This window comes from Sus scrofa, chromosome 16 (genome assembly GCF_054392235.1).
Source record: "Sus scrofa isolate SSC_HxYL_T2T_F1_AM1 chromosome 16, Sscrofa_HxYL_maternal_Yorkshire_Landrace_v2.0, whole genome shotgun sequence".
In the NCBI taxonomy this organism is placed as follows: Eukaryota; Metazoa; Chordata; class Mammalia; order Artiodactyla; family Suidae; genus Sus; species Sus scrofa.
This window is the reverse complement of record NC_139398.1, coordinates 17,396,772-17,415,714: the sequence shown is the minus strand read 5'-3', so window position 1 is coordinate 17,415,714 and position 18,943 is coordinate 17,396,772. Positions and strand designations below refer to the sequence as shown.

General features: G+C 41.3%; 1 protein-coding gene across 3 annotated transcripts in view; it reads left to right on the top strand.

The window, feature by feature from the left end:
* The window catches only part of MARCHF11 (membrane associated ring-CH-type finger 11), a 114,095-nt gene extending 96,237 nt beyond the window's left edge, over nt 1-17,858 (top strand). For all 3 annotated transcript variants that reach the window (XM_085001739.1, XM_021076811.2, XM_085001738.1), the window contains one exon: nt 17,201-17,858. In XM_085001739.1, the coding sequence (XP_084857865.1) occupies nt 17,201-17,281 (81 nt within the window). In that variant the 3' untranslated portion in view covers nt 17,282-17,858. The remainder of the gene's footprint in view (nt 1-17,200) is intronic.
* The last annotated feature ends 1,085 nt before the right edge of the window (nt 17,859-18,943 follow it).

Here is an 18,943-nt window from a genome sequence, read left to right as displayed (position 1 = left end):
AAAGATTTGCTGGTCAGTAGGTCAGCCTGCAGCCACAGGATGGGGCTGCAGAAGGCTGCTTGGCGTCCTGGCTGGCACTCTAGGATACAGCAGAGGGTGGACGGTGGGAGGTGTCGCTGCCATTGTCTTACTCTGAATTTCTTAGGAAGCATGAATGTGGAGAAGTCTGCATGAATCAGAAGGCCTGTGAAAAAAAGAAGCTCAATTTAAACCTGGTTTGGCAAAATAACTAAGAATGTCAATTAGCCCAGTGTTTCCTTTTTGAACCTTCCTATCCCAATTTTCCCTCCACACACGAGAAGACTGTCAGCCTCCTCTGCTCCCTTTCCTGCTTCTGTTTTCTGATCTGTAATTTGATTGGGGACCAGCATCCCTCCAGGGCCTCAACTTGGCAATTTGGGAGACCGCCACCCAGCTGCTATGTAGGCAGACAGAACCCTTCTACCTTAACCCCTCTAGGTCCCTTCAAACTCCCTCCCAGGCCAGGACTGGGCTGTGAGCTTGGCGGCACTGGCTGGTCCCTTACCCCTACAGCTCAGTGCCCTGGTCCCTTCCCCTTACAGCCATGACTGTTAGCAGATTTGAGTACTCTCCTGGCTTATTTGGAATCACTTCTTAGGGTGGAATTCCTTGACAAGCATAGGTCATTATTCTCTGATTTCAGAGTATTTTAGCACATTTTCTGCCTCCAGGAAATGTCCCAACTTCACTTAGAAAGCATCTGACACAGGGTAGTCAGCCTGAAACATAGAAGTCCGTCTTCCAACTCTTGTCTCACTCAGCCCAGGACCCTTGAGCCGCATCTTCTCAAGGCCCATTGGAGGGAGAGACAGAGCGACCCCCTGTAATTCAAAATTGTTAGAGGAAAAACAAATCCTTACCCTTTATATGCTTTGAGAGGTAGGCTGTTATTATCTCTTTACTCTGGAGGTACAAATTATAGGCCTTCCCATGCCTTAATCATACTCATGTTTACCGTTTTTCTAAAGATTATTATCATAGTTGGTTATTAGTGGTATTGCTGCCTTTAAAACCCCAGGAGAGAAAATGGAAGGGAACTTGCATTAGCAACATGAATTAACTCTTTAAGCTTCCTCCTGGGGGGAGAAAACCCAACCACAACCTTCATCTCCTGTGACCCAGTACAGTTCAAGGTCTTTTGGAGAAACATTGACATAGGCAGCAGAGCAGCAGACTAAATATATAATTGTTGACTTTTGTTTCCTCCACAGGAAAGAGTGAGCCTCTTTCTCTCAACTGGGGGCAGTTTAGCAAAAGAAGGTTTAGTCATCTATTGGGCCAGCATTCACTGAGCATTTACTGTGTCCTAAATTTGGAGTGCAGGATAAAGGTATAAAGAGAACAGGGCTTGCTGCCTGTTTTTGTATAGCCCCTGATGTACGAGGGATTTTTACATTTTGAAATGGTTGAATAAACATTAAAAGAAGAGTATTATTTCATGACACATGAAAATTATATCACATATAAATTTCAGTGCCCATAAAAAAAATTTTGCAGGAAAGCTGTCACATCCATCTATTTATGTGTTGTCCATGAGTGATTGCAACCTCATGAAAGAGAGGCTGTGATGTTTGCATAACCTGCAACATTTACTGTCTGGCCTTTACAGAAAAGCTTTTGGAATCTAGCCTCCCCTCTGCTCTTCAGCTGCTGGCAAGAGACAGGGAAATAAGCAATTAAAACACAACATGGAAAGTGCCAGGAGAGAAATATATGTGAGAGCAGACAGGGGAAGGTTAAACATGCTTAGGGTCGGAAATCTGAGCTGGAGATTTATATCTGGTGGTTGGAACCATCGTCTGCAAGGGCAAGATGAATGACAGTTTGAGGAACACTGTGAGACACAGAGAGGGGCAGGGTCAGAGAAGGAGAGAGTGGGGTCAGGCAAGATGAGGAGGGGATTTGAGGGCAGAGGAGCTAGTGGCCAACAGTGCCAGATACCTTATCAAGAGTAGGTGAGAGTTCCTATTGTTGCACAGCAGAAACGATCCAACTAGGAACCATGAGGTTGCAGGTTCAATTCCTGGCCTTGCTCAGTGTGTTAAGGATCCGGCGTTGCCATGAGCTGTGGTGTAGGTCGCATATGCGGCTCCTATCCTGCATTGCTGTGGCTCTGGTGTAGGCTGGAAGCTGCAGCTCTGATTAGACCCCCTAGCCTTGGAACCTCCATATGCCATGGGTGCAGCCCTAAAAAGACAAAACAAAAAAAAGTGTAGGTGAAATATTGATGCTGTATTTTAGATTGCACTTCTAAGTGATATCATATGGTATTTGTCTTTCTCTTTCTGACTTACTTCACTTAGTATTAGAATCTCTGGTTGCATCAACTGTACTTTAACTTAAAAAAAAAACCATGCCATTTAAGATTAGAGAAACTGGATGTTCCATTAATTTTAATATACCTTTTTTAAAAAGCATAGGTGAAATAAAGCCAAAACAATATCACTGGATTTGGTCATATGGAGTTTGAATGGATCGGCAAGATAGCAGTAGGCTGAGGATGGCTGGGATAGGCATAGGGGGCTCAAAATGTGAGTTTATAAATCTTGGTTGAAAAAGGACAGTTAAATGAGGCCAGGATCTTGGGAAGGGCATATGGAATTGAGAAAGATTCCTGTTTATTTGTTTTAATGGTAGAGTGAGGTCCGAGCCAATGCTAAGAAAACAGACCTGGAAGAAACTGGAAGAAAGACTGGAGATCCAGTGGGGAGGAATAGCTTGATGCCCCTGAGGTGCAGACTTGGAGCCCGGAATGCAGGGGAGGAGTCTGTCTTTCACAGGAAGAGTTTCCATCCTCCTGAGATGGGCAGGCAGGAGGAAAGGGTGGGCGCACCTAGAGATAGCCACACATGGTGCTCTGGGAGAGTGAAGTGAAGGCCTCAGGCAAGTAGGTAGTATGGTCGTGGGCAGAGACAGGAAGGGCACAGTGTGGGGAAAGGAGTCTGTGGAGAGCATTAAAAACAACCATCGGCATGCATATATCCAGACAAAACTTTCATTCAAAAAGATATATGCGCCCCTATGTTCATTGCAGCACTATTTATAATTGCCAAGGCATGGAAACAACCTAAATGTCCATCAACGGATGAATGGATTAAGAAGATGTGGTACCTATACACAATGGAATACTACTCAGCCATAAAAAAGGAACAAAACAATGCCATTTACAGCAACATGGATGGAACTAGAGATTCTCATTCTAAGTGAAATAAGTCAGAAAAAGACAGACACCAAATGCTATCACTTGTCTGTGGAATCTAAAATATGGCACAAAGGAACCTATCTACAGAATAGAAATAGATTCATATATACAGAGAACAGACTTGTGGTTGCCAAGGGGGAGAGGGAGGCAGTGGGATGGACTGGGAGTTTGGTGTTAATAGATGCAAGTTGTTACATTAAGAATGGATAGGTAAGGAGTTTCCATCATGGCTAGCAGTCCTAGTATTCGTGAGGACACGGGTTCAATCCCTGGCCTTGCTCAGTGCATCAAGGATCTGGTGTTGCTGTGAGCTGTGGTGTAAGTTGCAGATATGGCTTAGATCCTGCATTGCTGTTGCTGTGGTATAGACTGGCAGCTCCAATTTGACCTCTAGCCTGGGAACTTCCTTATGCCATGGGTGTTGCCCTAAAAAGACAAAAAAAAAAAAAAAAAAGAATGGATAGACAATGTGGTCCTGTTATATGGGGAACTATGTCCAATCACCAGTGATGGAACATAAGGAAAGATAATATGAGAAAAAGAATATATAGATATAGATACATATAGGAATAACTGGGTCACTTTGCTATATAGCAGAAATTGACAGAACAGTGTAAATCAACTATAATAAAAATTAAAACAGGATGACGCTCAGCCGCAGAGCACTTTAGGGAGAGGAGGCTGAGCCAGCAGTCATTAAGAACCACTGAGCATGGTAGAGCACTCTCATGAGGCTGAGGCAAGGGTGGCCCCAACCTCCAGGGCTCTGTGGCTGCATTTTTACCCATTCATGCTGAGGAGTGGGTGCAGAGCAGTGAAATGATGACACTGGACTAGGACATGGTCTATATACAGAGTTGATGGAAGACTGGCAGTGGGATCAACCTCACCTTTCACCTCGTGGGCTGGGAGAGTGGTTACAGGAAGGTTGAGGTTGCTTACTCCGAGGCTGGGGAAGGCAAGAGAGCCAGAAAGAAGCTGCCGTATTGGGGAGAGATTGCCCCAGAGAGGGGCTCAAAGTCTTCAGGAGGTAGAAGGGAGTGCATTTATTGAGGTGAAGAAAGTGGATGGGTGAGAAACACTGGAGGTGGTAGTTGTCAGCAGTGCTGCTAGGGTCAGAGCTTGCAGAGGGACCGGTTTCTGGAAGGGAAAGGCCCAGCCTGGAGTAAAGGAGGGACAGTGAAGGGGGCAAGTGTTATGAAGGGTCTGGGTCTGTGGGGCTCAAGGAACTCCAGGAGCCAGGGGACATGTCATCAAGATAGTGGGGAGCCTGAGAGGTCAGGAGGGGACATCCCTTGTGGCTTCGCTGTATGCGAGCATGCTCGTGTGTGTGTGTGTGTGTGTGTGTGTGTGTGTGTGTACATGCACATCTTGTGCAACTTCACTCTTTCCTTTCTTTGACTCGACTGTTTTCTAGAAGGGTGGTTGTGTGATTTCTAAACACATGAGGCTCAGAACAATTATGACAACTTTAGAGGGATCTGAGCACATCCCCAGGCTACTCTGAAAGGAGGTCATTAGGGGCCAACTCAACTTGGGAATGGGGTGCTTTCCTTGGAAGAGAAAGCAAAGTAGACTGGGAACCATGATGAGAAGAGGCAACCTCCTTAAGCTAAGAACCTGGAGACTGTTTTCTAGAACTGGCACCCACCATTTTGGGGACCTCCTGATCCCAGACTATTTTGCAGCATAGGACTTTCTCACCGAGGAGAAACATAATGACTTTTGTATATGATGAGCCTGCATAGAACACAGAGGATACCAGACTGAGGGTGCGCTGGCAGGGTTCCTCTGGGGTCATGAGAAACCCCATAGATGAGCATAGACGTGGAACCCATATATGGTTTCAGCTGCTTCCAAGCATGTGGAAAGAAGGTTTAAAAACCCAAATGTCCAGTGAGGGCTTAGATCATGTTTACTGTGGTCAAGGCAACATTCTAAGCCCTTTACCTCAGTTTTCACACTCAGTCCTCACAACAGCCCTGTCCGATGTAGATAGTGTTCTTCTACCTCAGACGTGAGAAAACTAAGTATCTGGAGACCACACAGGTTGGAAGAGGGACCCACGATGGGACTGTGGACATTGTCACTCCAGAGCCTGTGTTTACAGATTTATGTAGTTCAGTTAATTCTGTTTATTCATTGGTAAAAATAACTCTTCTCATATGCTGAGCTTCGATGGCTAATTTTCAAAAAGTTGTCTATTCATTAACATGAAACTATTCTTCAGTTACTGTCTCAGACATCTAAGGCATGGTATCAGCAATAAATATTTTCTGTAATGTTAGATCAGAAGAAAAGAAATGTTTTTCCTAAAACCCCAAAATACTGTAGCTATTTTGTGGAGTGGGAGTCTTTATTTATCACAGATTAATAGAGCCAAAACCATACGGAAACATTAGTAAAGAGAAAGAAAAAAATTAATGTACCATACAAAAAGTAATCTCTCTTTCTGTTGTTCTGAGTGAAACTCTTTTTTGATAACAGCTATTTACGTAAAGCATCATATCTCAACCTCGAAATTTCTTGCTATATCACAGAAGATTAAGGAAAGTTAAAGACTGAACATTTTTGTATTCAGGTTAAAATTTCACTGATTTTTTTTTTTTTTTTTTTTTTTTTTAGGGCCACATCTGCGGCATATGGAGGTTCCCAGGCTAGGGGTCAAATTGGAGCTTTCGCTGCCAGCCTACACCACAGCCACATCAACACAGGATTCGAGCTGCATCTACGACTTACACCACATCTTATGGCAATGCCGGATCCTTAACCTACTGAGCAAGGCCAGGGATCAAACCCACAACCTCATGATTACTAGTCGGATTCATTTCCGCTGCTCCACAGCAGGAACTCCATTCATTGATATTTTTGATTTAAAAGAGTTAGAAATTCTGCTTATGCTTAGATGGCAGCTTAGGTTTGGAATTTTTACCCACCACAGCCTGTATGATTTAAGAGAAATGAAAAGCAAAGCCAACAAAAGTGAAATAGCCTTTTTCAGGTCACAAAGATAAACAGTTTTAATTAGATATTTCAATTAAATCTTTTAAAATATTCTTCTCACCCTATGAAATAGAACAATCAAAACATATATTGTTTACCCTGCAGATTAATAAAATCATGATCTGCAAGTTTGCGGTAGACAGTGTATCCACTGGAAAGGAAAAGGAAAATTAGTTGTACATGTTTCAACTTGCCAGGAGGAAAAGTCCACTAGCAGCTTCCTTCTAAGAATTGGCTTTGGCCCGGCCTGGGAAACAAATGGAAATCTAGCAAAGAAGATTCCTGAAGCATTAACTAACACGGAGGGTAGACACTGATAAGCTTTTTAAGCAAATACTGTTTCTTCAAGGTCTGCAGAATTATTCATTTTGTAAATTGTGAGGGTCGCTACCATCCTCCCATCTTCTATCTCGATGCTGCAGCGCAGACTTAGGATAAAGGCCGGAGGAGAGCTGACCCTCTTAGCGTCTAGTGGTACTGAAAAGAGATTTTGATTCTGTCTACTTCATAGTCAATGTAATATCCTTTGGGCCAAAGAGACCCTCTTGAAGACCAACTCTGGCCAAGGGTGGCTGCTCAGGTCAGGCGTTCTTGCGGAGCGAGTGCACTGGACCAGGCGTTAAGGGTCTGGCTCTGGTTCTGGGCTTGGACACTTAACTGCAGCGCATTGGTCAAGCCATGCCGCTTTGCTGAGCTTCAGAGCCCTCATCCCCTCACAAATGAACGGGTTGGTAAATCATACCCAGCATTTCTGGATTTTGAAACTCAGTGACTCTGTTCATCCACTTCTCATCTCTGTGATACAATGCTACTCTTTGCTAGCAAGTGTTCCATCCATCCATGAATTGAACAGAATTGGAGCTGCATTTGACTGAAATTAAATGGATTCTAATCCACACTCCAGCTGTAGGAGAACTCTAGGGTATTTATTATTTATGAAAGTATTGGACTCATTCCTTTTTTGCTTTCATTAAAATACTCATCTCCATAGATCTTTTTTTCTCAAGTGCTTTTGGGTGGAATCTTGGATAATATAACAGTTCTTCTCTCTGGCAAATTCTTTTAATCCTTTTTTCAAAAATTAACATATCATGTATTTTACAATATATAACAAGTTTGCAACTTTTGAGGAATAATTCTGTGAATATATTTAAATATGTGCTCCAGGGCTAGTATTGAAAGATCAGGAGAGGAGTTCCCATGTGGTCCAGTGGGTTAAGAATTGGCATTGTCACTACAGTGGCTCGGGTCACTGCTGTGGTGCAGGTTTGATCCCTGGTCCAGAAACTTTGGCGTGCTGCAGGCGTGGCCAATAAAAAGGAGAAAAATCAGGAGAATCTCCTCTCTACTAAGGAGGAAAAGAAATCATTAAAATGATTGACGGATGGATCAGCTTCTTAGAAGAGCAGGTGGTCAGATGAATCATTAGCAGTTATTTTATTCTCTTGTTTTGCCTGGAAACAGCAGAGAGGAACCCATGCCTGCTTCTTAGGCTCTTGGCATGGCACAGACATTCTGTAACTGTCGAGTTCATGATTTTTCATTCAGGCAAGACAGTGGGGGAAGCTGCTACAATTTACTGAGGCTGAAAACAAATCCTTGTAAAGAATTTTAGCTCTTCTTCTTCTGCCAGGCTCTCTGTATGTGTGTCTGTGTGTATTTTGGAGGGGGTGGGGCAAACCCCACTGTTATGAAATATGGGCCCAGATATCCCTAAACCCTTTTTATTTCTAGGCTTGGAGTACATGTTTCAGTTTGTCTTTGGTGTGTCCAGTTATTACTCTAGTTTTTGAAAGAACAATACACGAGACTTTTTGTGTTTTAACAGCATGGTTACACCAGGATGGAGTCTACCTTGTCATCCTTTAGATTCCAGTGATGGTTACTGCTCTCTTACTCGCTCCCTCTCATTTAGCAAAGATTTATTGAGTTTCTACCATGTATCAGTCTCTGAAGTAGGAATAGGGTTCCTGTCTTCAAGGACCATCTGACTGATTGGGGTCACAGATTCTCTGTTTTATGGTTTTATCTTAGATTTGCTAAGAAGACAGAACTAATAGAATTTAGTGCAAGAGGATAGAAGACAGAATAGAATTTAGTGCAAGAGGATAGATAGGTGATTCTCAGGTTTCAGCTTAACTGACTTAGAGGATGGTCATTAACTGAAATCAGAATGGCAGATGGAGAAGCAAATTCAGCTTAGGTCAGGACCTTCTAGAATAGGGTGTGCTTACCTCACTGTTAGCTGGTGAGAGATTATACTCTGTGTTAAAACTTGCCTTTGGAGTTCCCATCGTGGCGCAGTGGTTAACGAATCCGACTAGGAACCATGAGGTTGCGGGTTCGGTCCCTGCCCTTGCTCAGTGGGTTAACGATCCGGCGTTGCCGTGAGCTGTGGTGTAGGTTGCAGATGCGGCTCGGATCCCACGTTGCTGTGGCTCTGGTGTAGGCTGGTGGCTGCAGCTCCGATTCAACCCCTAGCCTGGGAATCTCCATATGCCGCGGGAGCGGCCCAAGAAATAGCAAAAAAAAAACTTGCCTTTGCTATCTGTCTTATTTGCAGACCTGTTGAGGTCATCAGCAGTGAAGGTGCAGCATGCTCTTTGCATCCAAGCTGATGGCTGCAGATTTCATTGAGCAGAGAGGAAGACATAGGGGGTGGCAGTCTCGTAAAACAGACAACATGAATTTTCTTCCGTGTTCTCTCAGAGAAACAATAATTAGGGTTTTCGCTGCTGTTGTCATCATTTCTTCATGTGTGCTGTTCTTTGCTTTAAAGGTGGGGTAGGTTAGATCATCCACATTTGGACATTAGCCAGCCACTGGTGTCCAGGATTTTCATGTTGTGGGAAGTTCCTTAATAATTTGTTGTCATGTTCCCTGCAGAAATTTTTTTATTAGCGCAAACGATGAATTTATTTTTGAACCCTCAAGCTTTAAACTCTCATGACCAGCCTCCCATTTTCAACTTGGTATTAGGGGTGGGGAAATATATACATAACGTTCAGCAATAGAAAAATCACTGTTGGTTTATATGAGTGATAAAATGCACTCATATCTGTAAAAAAACTATCTTTTTATAGATATGAGTGCATTTTAACGTAGGATACTTCTTTTCATTATTTATTCTGATGGACAACATTGGAAATGTATATTCACAAAAAATCCCCACTTATAATAAAGATGCTGTAGTTCCCAGAAGGCTGGATTTTAGGATATCAGCTGATGATAGCTTTCTTCTGTGAACTTTGATTTCTGTGATAGAATATGTATTGTCTTTCAATCTTTGTATCTCTAAGTTTTATATTTTTGCATTGCTTTGTTTTTCTGGTTTTTTGTTGGTTTTACTATATAGTTTCCTATATAGTTGAGTCCAACAAAAAATGCTCAGTATACGTAGAAATGACTGGTGGTTATTTCTTCAAGATTCATAGTAACAAGATTCAACAATGGGCGAGTGACTTTTAAAGTGATTACTTTTACACTTATATCTAAGTTAAACTTTGTACACTGAGTGTTAATAAAATTTTCCACACTTTCTTCTCCATCTACCAAACCCCCCAAAACTAGCATTTAAATTTCCATAACTGTTGGGCATCTAAATGTAGGGTACCTTAGGAAAATGTGCCACCAAGATGAATGCATTTTATTACATTCTAGCAAAGATTATTCCAACAAAGGAAATCTCGGGGATCGTCTCATTTAGTTAACCCTTTCTGGTGCAGCCACACTGTGGTTTTCCCCAAGAAGCAGTGTGAAATAAGGGGTGAAGAATGGAGCCACTTTATGAGGTTGACTTGAATCCTCTCTAACCTGTTCTCCTTAAATAGAGTTAGAAGAGGCCCAAAATCACCATTCTGCTTTTGGTCCACATGGACTTTTCAGAATGACACAGGGTATATTTACAGAGTTTGGATATATGGAAAGTCCAGAGAGAGGGACAGAAGGGAGAAGGAATCTTGGCTGGGGAAAATGGTTACATTTAACTAAGAAATCTTGGACATTTTCACAATGAAGAGCCTTTTCTGGCCACATATCTGCTGCAAGCTGTGGATTCTGTCACTTTCCCAAGGTCTGATGTGATTGACCAGCACTGGTGTTACCAGGATCTTGCATTTCTTGGGAAAGATCAGGGTGAGTGCAGCTCACCAGCCATCCATCAAGTGCTCACCAATCGCAGTGCTACCTTCATATAAGGGATGGAAGGGCTTGTTTTATTGGCACTCCTAGAGATAAAACAGTGTCAGTGACACACAAGGATATTAAAAACGTCAACTAATTATATAACATTGCCCACATCATTCTCTGGGACATAATTTACTCATCTTTTAAATGAGGGTGATGTAATTTATTATATACCAGGTCCATCTTAGTCTGTCTGAGCCTCTGTAACAAAAATACCACAGCCCTGGGTGACTTAAACAATAAACATTTATCTTCTTGTTATGACCTCATGGGGCCTTTCTGTGGTGTGAAAACTTGTGTCTCTTCCTGTTTTTTTAAGGGTGTTAATCACCCTCATGAATTAATATAACTCTAATTACTCCCCAAAGGCCTCACCTCCAAATACCATCATGTTGGGGATAAAGGCTTCAAAATATAAATCTGGGGGAGGTACAAACGTTCGGTCCATAGCAAGATCTCTTTGAGTTGATCATTCTATGACTAGAAGAAATGGTCGTCCATTGGAAATTTAGCAAAAGTAGGATTATAGAACTCAAGGTTTATATATAGAGAAGTTTTGGGCTTTCGTCTCAGAGTTGATGTCTTCACAATGTTGATGTCTTCATAATGTTGGATGATTGACTCAATCTCTCTAGGTCTCAATTTTCCCTGACTGTGAAGCTATTCAATAATATATCTATTTGGAGAGTTGCAGTCAAGGTTAAATGAAAATTGTGCACGTAAAACCACTTAGCACAGTGCTTGGCACAGAACAGGCACTTGATAAATAATTTTTTTTTTGGTCTTTTTAGGGCTGGACCCTAAAAAGCATATGAAGCATATGAAGTCTCCCAGGTTAGAGGTCAAATTAGAACTATAGCCACCAGCCTACACCACAGCCACAGCAATGTGGGATCCAAGCCACGTCTGTGAGCTACACCACCATTCACGGCAACACTGGATCCTTAACCGAATGAGCAAGGCCAGGGCTCGATACCGTGTCCTCATGGATGCTAGTTGGGTTCGTTAACCACTGAGCCATAACAGGAATTCCTAAAAATTTATTTTTTAATCATGAAAAATAACCAAATCAATTCAAAAAAGCTGAGACAAACAGCAGATGAAATGATTAGATTGGTGGTTTGGTAGTTAATATTAAAATCTGTATTTGACTAATAATTTTACAAATCTCTATGAATTGTGACACACCATTTGTCTGCATTGAAGTAAACATAGACAAGTGGTGTTTATTTATGAGTGTGTACACACAGGCACCCCTGTGAGCATTATATGTACCTTGATAATCTTCCCGTTATTTTTTTGGTAATCCGCTGATTTTCTACAAGAATTTTAGCTCATGCACCACTCCCAAACTTGGGATATACTGGAGTTCCTCTCGTGGCTCAGTGGTTAACGGACCTGGCTAGGATCCATGAGGATTTGGGTTCGATCCCTGGCCTCGCTTAGTGGGTTAAGGAGCTGGCGTTGCTGTGAACTGTGGTGTAGGTTGCAGATGCGGCTCAGATCCTGTGTTGCTGTGGCATAGGCTGGCAGCTACAGCTCCAATTTGGCTCCTAGCCTGGGAACCTCCATGTGCCACCGGTGTGGCCCTAAAAGACAAAAAAAAAAAAAAAAAAAAAAAAAACCTTGGGATATATTTTACTTACATAAACACTGTGCTTTTATTTCAATGACGCTAGAAACTATTTAAATCTGCTCTGCTGTTAAAGATTATTCCCTAACGAAAAGGATTCTTTTGCATCAATAAGAGGCTGCTCAAATTAAATATTTCTTCCAAGAGAATAAGAAACAACCAACCACACACACCAGGACACACATACCCACACTTTCCTCAAGTCTCAAAACCCCAAGTTCCCATGAATCACACCTTGTTGACATCATTGCCGTTAATAATGTAGCAAATCTCAGTTTATAGAAATTATCATTGCTTTTCCAATGATAAAGTAAATCCAAGCCTTTTGTCCTACGACCTGAAGTGTCAAGGTGGCAAATTCTTCTTAAGGCTTAAATCGAGGTATTCCCGAGAGTGAAGGTACCAGCGGAAGTGAACTCATCAGTTATGAAACAAGAGGGCAACTGATCAATAGTAGGGAAGGGGAGCCTTTCAATTTTTAATAGCTGGATTCTCAACATATGCACTAGAGTTAATGAATCCTTACCTCTGGATTTCAGTGATGATAATAGTCACAGCTTCTTACAACCACTGGGCACGTGCCACCGCTCCAGAAAGTCTAAAAGAGAAAAGGGGAAAGTGTACATTACAGAGGCAGTCTTGTGCGAGGATGGGGTTCCTCATATTCAAGTAAAACCTAAGCCTCTAGAGGGCTAGGATTAATTCTAAATATCCATGGGGAATAAAGCAAAGTCTAAACATCGTTTATAACTTGAATGCAATTAAACAGCAGCACAGGAGACTGGAAATTCAAGAGGGCTGTGTCTTCATGAAAACTTCAAGTAGTTGTCTGTCTTTAAATTTGGTTCAAAATGTACTATAAAGACCTGTGGGGTTTATTTCTGCACATTGGGTTGATTTATGTATTTAGAGATAAGGCTACCAGGAATATAGTCACAGAAAATGACTTTAAGCTCAAGTAAATGATCTGATTTCTGGCCTTTCAAGGGAAATCAATCAAAAAAAGAATAGGATCTTGTGAAATGAGTGGTTTCCCCTGGTGAAGGAGCCCCACCCCCAGCCCATCACCGCACTTATCCAGAATGAACCTGTCGCAGACTGTAATGGTTCTATGATTAGTGTGAATGAATGCTTCTCACCACCTAGATTCACTATTGACTTTTTAATTAATAATAATGTCTTGTGTTTATATAGCTACCACCTCCAAGGAAATCTGAGTGCTTTACAGTTGATGAATTCCAATTTATCTTCGTACTGTTCCTGAATATATAGATCGGGTATTCCAATTGAATTTTAAGGAGGAAAAACAGAACTGGGAAAGTTAAATCATTGGTCATGGAGATTTCAGAAAGCTCATATTAGAATGATCAATGAAAATCTGGTAGTGTTGACTTATAATTCTGACTGTTTCTTAAAAACATCTAGTCAGGTCAACTCTGCTTATTCCTCAGGAAAAACGAATCAAGCAATTATTTGAACTGCTGTGATTAACAGAAGTTTACATTTCTTCTAATTATTTCGGTGATGTACAATAATTGGGCTTAAGATATTTTTATTTATTAGATCATGTGCATTTTTTTTGCTTTTATTTTTTGCCTTTATGTCTATTTAGGGTCACACCCATGGCCTATGGAAGTTCCCAAGCTACAGGTAGAATCAGAGCTGTAGCCGCTGGCCTATACCACAGCTACAGCAACGCCAGATCTGAGCCATGTCTTCGACTTACACCGTAGTTAACGGCAATGTCAGATCTTTAACCCACAAAATGAGGCCAGGGACCAAACCTGCATGCGTCCTCAAAGATGCTAGTCAGATTCATTTCTGCTGAGCCACGACAGGAACTCTAGACCACATGCATTTTTAATGGCCTATGTTAATATCTTTGGAATGACCTTAATGCATGTGCAGTAGGAGTTTATCTTCTGGTGAGGGCGAGATGTAAAATTTAAATTCTAGTATCAGGTAGGTGTGATTTTTCAAAGACTGGGTACTTTCATTACCCATCTAGAATTGTTTTTTGTTGTTGTTGTTGTTGTTGTTAGAATTGTTTTAGCTGACAAAAAAAAAAAAGAAAGAATATTCTCCCCAACAAAAGCTTAGTCAAAACCCTTACTGATTGTGCCTGTAGGGAGATTACCATCCTTTCAATCACTTAGTCCTCCCTCCAGCCTGAAAAATGTGAGATTCTGATTTTGTTTTTTCCCTTCTTACATTTACCATTTCTGTCAGTTTCTCCTCTGACAAGTTTATTACTTAGTTTCTCTGTGTTATTCTTACTGCTAAACACTCTGCTCTTAACATAAAACATGGTAACCTCCTCATTTGTGTCATCTGCTTCTGTTATCTATTCCTCAACCCATTGAGATCAATTTTCCTAAATTTTTTTCTGTAATTTTTGAAATAATGAATTATTTGGGTACATGAAAAGTATATACAATAACATGTTGAACATTCATATACCCACCTCCCAGGTTAAAAAAAAATGTGACATTAAGAGATATAATAGAAAGCCCCCCTTGGAGTTCTCCTTGTGACTCAATGATAACAAACCCAACTAGTATCCATGAAAAAACAGGTTTGATCCCTGGCCTTGCTCAGTGGGCTAAGGATCCGGTGTTGCTGCTGTGAGCTGTGGTGTAGGTCGCAGACTCAGCTAGGATTCTGCGTTGCTGTGGTTATGGTGTAGGACTGTGGCTACAGCTCCAATTCAACCCCTAGCCTGGGAACTTCTATATCCTGCGAGTGCAGCCCTAAAAACCAACCAACCAACCAACAAACAGAAAGCCTTCCTTGAAACCTCTCCCAATTTCATACTCTTACCACTAATTTAATGGTTACTTGTCTCGTCTCACACACATTTCTTTTTTTTTATTTTTTTTTATTTTTTTTCACACACATTTCTACATTTTTGCCATATATATCTGTATCCATAAAAACGTATAGTATTTCCTCACTCCAATTATGTATTTATTTATTTTGTCTTTTTGCCTTTTCTAGGGCTGCTCCTGCAGCATATGGAGGTTCCCAGGCTGGGTCTTATCAGAGCTGTAGCTGCCGGCCTACATCACAGCCACAGCAATGCGGGATCCAAGCCCTGTCTGTGACCTATACCACGGCTCATGGCAACGCTGGATCCCTAACCCACTGAGCTAGGCCAGGGATCAAACCTGCAACCTCATGGTTCCTAGTCAGATTCGTTAACCCCTGAGCCACGACGGGAACTCTGGGAATTGGTTTTGAGACTTCCGCTATTATTTTTTAAAAGTTTTTATTAGAGTATAGTCAACTTACAGTATTGTGTCAATTTCTGCTGTATAGCATAGTGACCCAGTCATGCATATATTTGCATTCTTTTCTTATACTATCTTCCATCATGTTCTACCCCCAGAGACTGGACATAGTTCCCTGTGCTGTGCAGTAGGTAAGACCCAATTGGTTATCCATTCTAAATATAAAAGATTTCCACTATTATTTTAAAGTTTATCTACATTAAGTCCATGCCATTGTGTTCCTTTCTCTTTCGTTGCTATAGTCTTTTTGATCCACACACTGCAGTGTATCCATTCTTCTCAGGAGGGACATTGAGAATGCTTGCAATTTTTTTTCTCAAATACAGATAAATATTTAATAAACATTTTTGAACATGCTTCCTTTTTCATATTTCTCTAGGGCATACATTCAAGATTCTAAGTGCTAGGAGGTAGTAGGGGCTTCTCATTTTCAAATTTTGGTTAAAAAGTGATTGTGTCAACCGACACACCCTATGTTTGTGCCATACATAATCCATCTTAAGAGAGACGTCACTGGTTTTTTCCACCAATTTTCAATGGAATTTCAAATTCCTGAAAGAGAAGCTCTTCCTCACTTTTCTATCTGAAGGGACCTACCCACCAGGAACTCCTTTTTGGGATTCAAAAGCTTTTGGACTACATATAAATGAGATATAAATGTGTAGAAAATGCAGAGTATGGAGGGATCTGGGGTGGGAGGTGGAGTTGGAGCCATGTATCAATGTACCACAGCCAGCCTATGGATGGCCAGCTTGTGGTGGCCAAGCTTCCTTTATTATCTTGTTTATCCCCTGAGAGTCTGTCTCAAAAATGTGTAATCATCAATTCACTGTATAGCAGCAAAGAGCAAGGTCTCTGGAGCCAGAGTGCCTGGGTTTCTGGAGCCATCCCTGCCCCACTGCCACCAGCTGTCTGCTCTTGAGCGAGAATGGCGGCCATGCCGGTACTTACTTTGAAAGGAGGTGGTGAGAACTAAATGAGATAATATACATAAAGCTCTCAGGAAGGTACTTGATAAATTTTTGTTGAATTGTTGACGAGAGGAAAAATAACACAAGGTTAGATCATACCTCCTGTGTGTCAAAGATTGTTTTAGAAGCTGGCGAGGAGTTCTTGTTGTGGCTCAGTGGTTAACGAATCCGACTAGGAACCATGAGGTTGCAGGTTTGATCCCTGGCCTAGCTCAGTGGGTTAAGGATCCAGCATTGCTGTGACCTATGGTGTAGATCACAGACATGGCTCTGATCCTGAGTTGCTGTGGCTCTGGAGTAGGCTGGCGGCTACAGCTCCGACTGGACCCCTAGCCTGGGAACCTCCATATGCTTCTGGTGCAGCCCTAGAAAAGACAAAGAGACAAAAAACAAAACAAAACAAAGCAAAAACAAAACAAAAAACAAACAAACAAAAAACCTGTATTTAGAAGCTGGGGAGATGGCAGTGACCTTGATATCTATCTCTTTCATAAATTAAGTTGCCAGCTGGGACCAAGCCCCTAACACACTGCTTGGCTCACAGTGGACACTCAGGAAATATCTGCCAAATGAATAAATCAACCTAATGGTTCTCTGAAGGCATCATAAATACCTAAATCATGTTCTCAGCCATAATGGAGAAAATCAGTTATACTCATGATAACTTTACTATCTGCACGGTAGTGGATTCTTGTTTTTGAATATTGACTACTTTGTAATATGTATAGTCGCTTGCCATTGGACATAATATTTGAATAGCCAGGATTACACATTTTTTGATAATTATGAGTAACAGAGAAATGACTATTTCTTTAATCTCTTGATTATATACAAAACAGCATTCCCAACTTTTGATGATGACCAATCTTCCCTTTTTTTTCACCTTGAATTGTAGGTCTCATCGTCCATGAAGGAGCTGCAGTTTACAGAGTGTTTAAGCGCTGGCGAGCTGTTAATTTACACTGGGATGTATTAAATTACGACAAAGCCTCGGACATCGAAGAAAGTAGCCGGGGAGAGTCTTCCACAAGCAGGACTTTATGGTTGCCATTGACGGCGCTGCGGAACAGGAACTTGGTCCACCCAACACAGTTGACCTCCCCAAGGTTTCAGTGTGGCTACGTGTTACTACATCTGTTCAATCGAATGAGGCCCCATGAAGATTTGTCAGAAGACAACAGCTCAGGGGAGGTTGTGATGAGAGTAACTTCAGTGTGACAAAGTTAAGAAGGTGCAGTGTGGACCACCCTGTGCATCTTGGAATGTAATTGCAATCAATGAAAGGCAAAACCATAGCACTTCTAAAAACACACATCTATGAACTTTTTAAAATTTATGCTTTTTATATGAACATTTGAATTGCAAATACATTTTTCTGAAAAAAAAAAAAGTTCTCCTGTTCTTTGCTTTCTGATTTACCATATCTTTTATAAGTTGGTACTTGAAACCGTTATCCATATTATTTAACTCTACTTGGTTAAAAGAATGATGAAAGTTATCCTTAAGGTCAAAACTATTTTTTCTTGCTTGTTTTAAATATATTTTTTATCAAATGTTTTGCTCCATGTGTAATTTTTTAGGCATGCTACAAATGGGGAAGAGTTTAGAATAATACTGCAGGCAAGTTCCCAAGTGCCTATCAACTACCTGGCATAGAGATGCTTCTATGACCTGCTGCACTGGTTTCCCTCATGCCTCATGCTGGTTGGCAAATTTGAGCATGACTTTCTTTGTGGGATAAAACAACCTGTCACCATAAGAGCAAGTTCCAGGAATTATGGCTTGTTCTCTAACTTCTGAAACAGTTACAGAGATCTTACGAAGAGATAATAACGGTTGGAATAAAATAGTGTTACAGGCATATTTTGAAGATATTGCTGATTCAGTTCCAGACCTGGCAAGAAAGCAAAAATCTCAATAAAGTAAGTTACTCGAATTTTTGGTTTCCCAGAGCATATAAAAGTTATGTTTATACTCTACTGCAGTGTATTAAGTGTACAATAGCATTCTTAATATATATATATATATATATTAAAACAACTTTATTGAGGAGTTTCCACCATGGCTCAGTGGTAACAAACCCGACCGTTATCCACAAGGACACAGGTTTAATCCCTGGCCTGGCTCAGTGGATTAAGGACCCAGCATTACTGTGAGCTGTGGTGTAGGCCAGCAGCTGCAGCTTCAATTCGACCCCTAGCCTGGGACCTTCTATATGCCATGGGTGCAGCCCTAAAAATAAATACATAAATAAGATAAAAAGAAAAGCCCTTTAGGATTAAAAAATACTAACCATCATCTGAGCCTTCAAGTCCTAGTAATAATATCAAAGATCACAGATCATCATAACAATTCAGTAATAAAAAATTTGAAATATTGCAAGAATTACCAAAATGTGACACAGAGACAGGAAGTGAGCAAAAGCTATTGAAAAAAACGGTGCCGATGGACTTGCTCGACACGGAGTTGCCCTAAACCTTCAATTTGTCAAAAATGCAGTGTCTGCGAAGCACAATGCAATGAAGAGCTATGAAACGAGGTGTGCCCGTCTTCCAGTGCACATTACACAGGCAGGGCACCCTGCATACTCACAACCCCAAAGGCTCACCAGAATGTCGCATCCTTGCATGTGTAATTG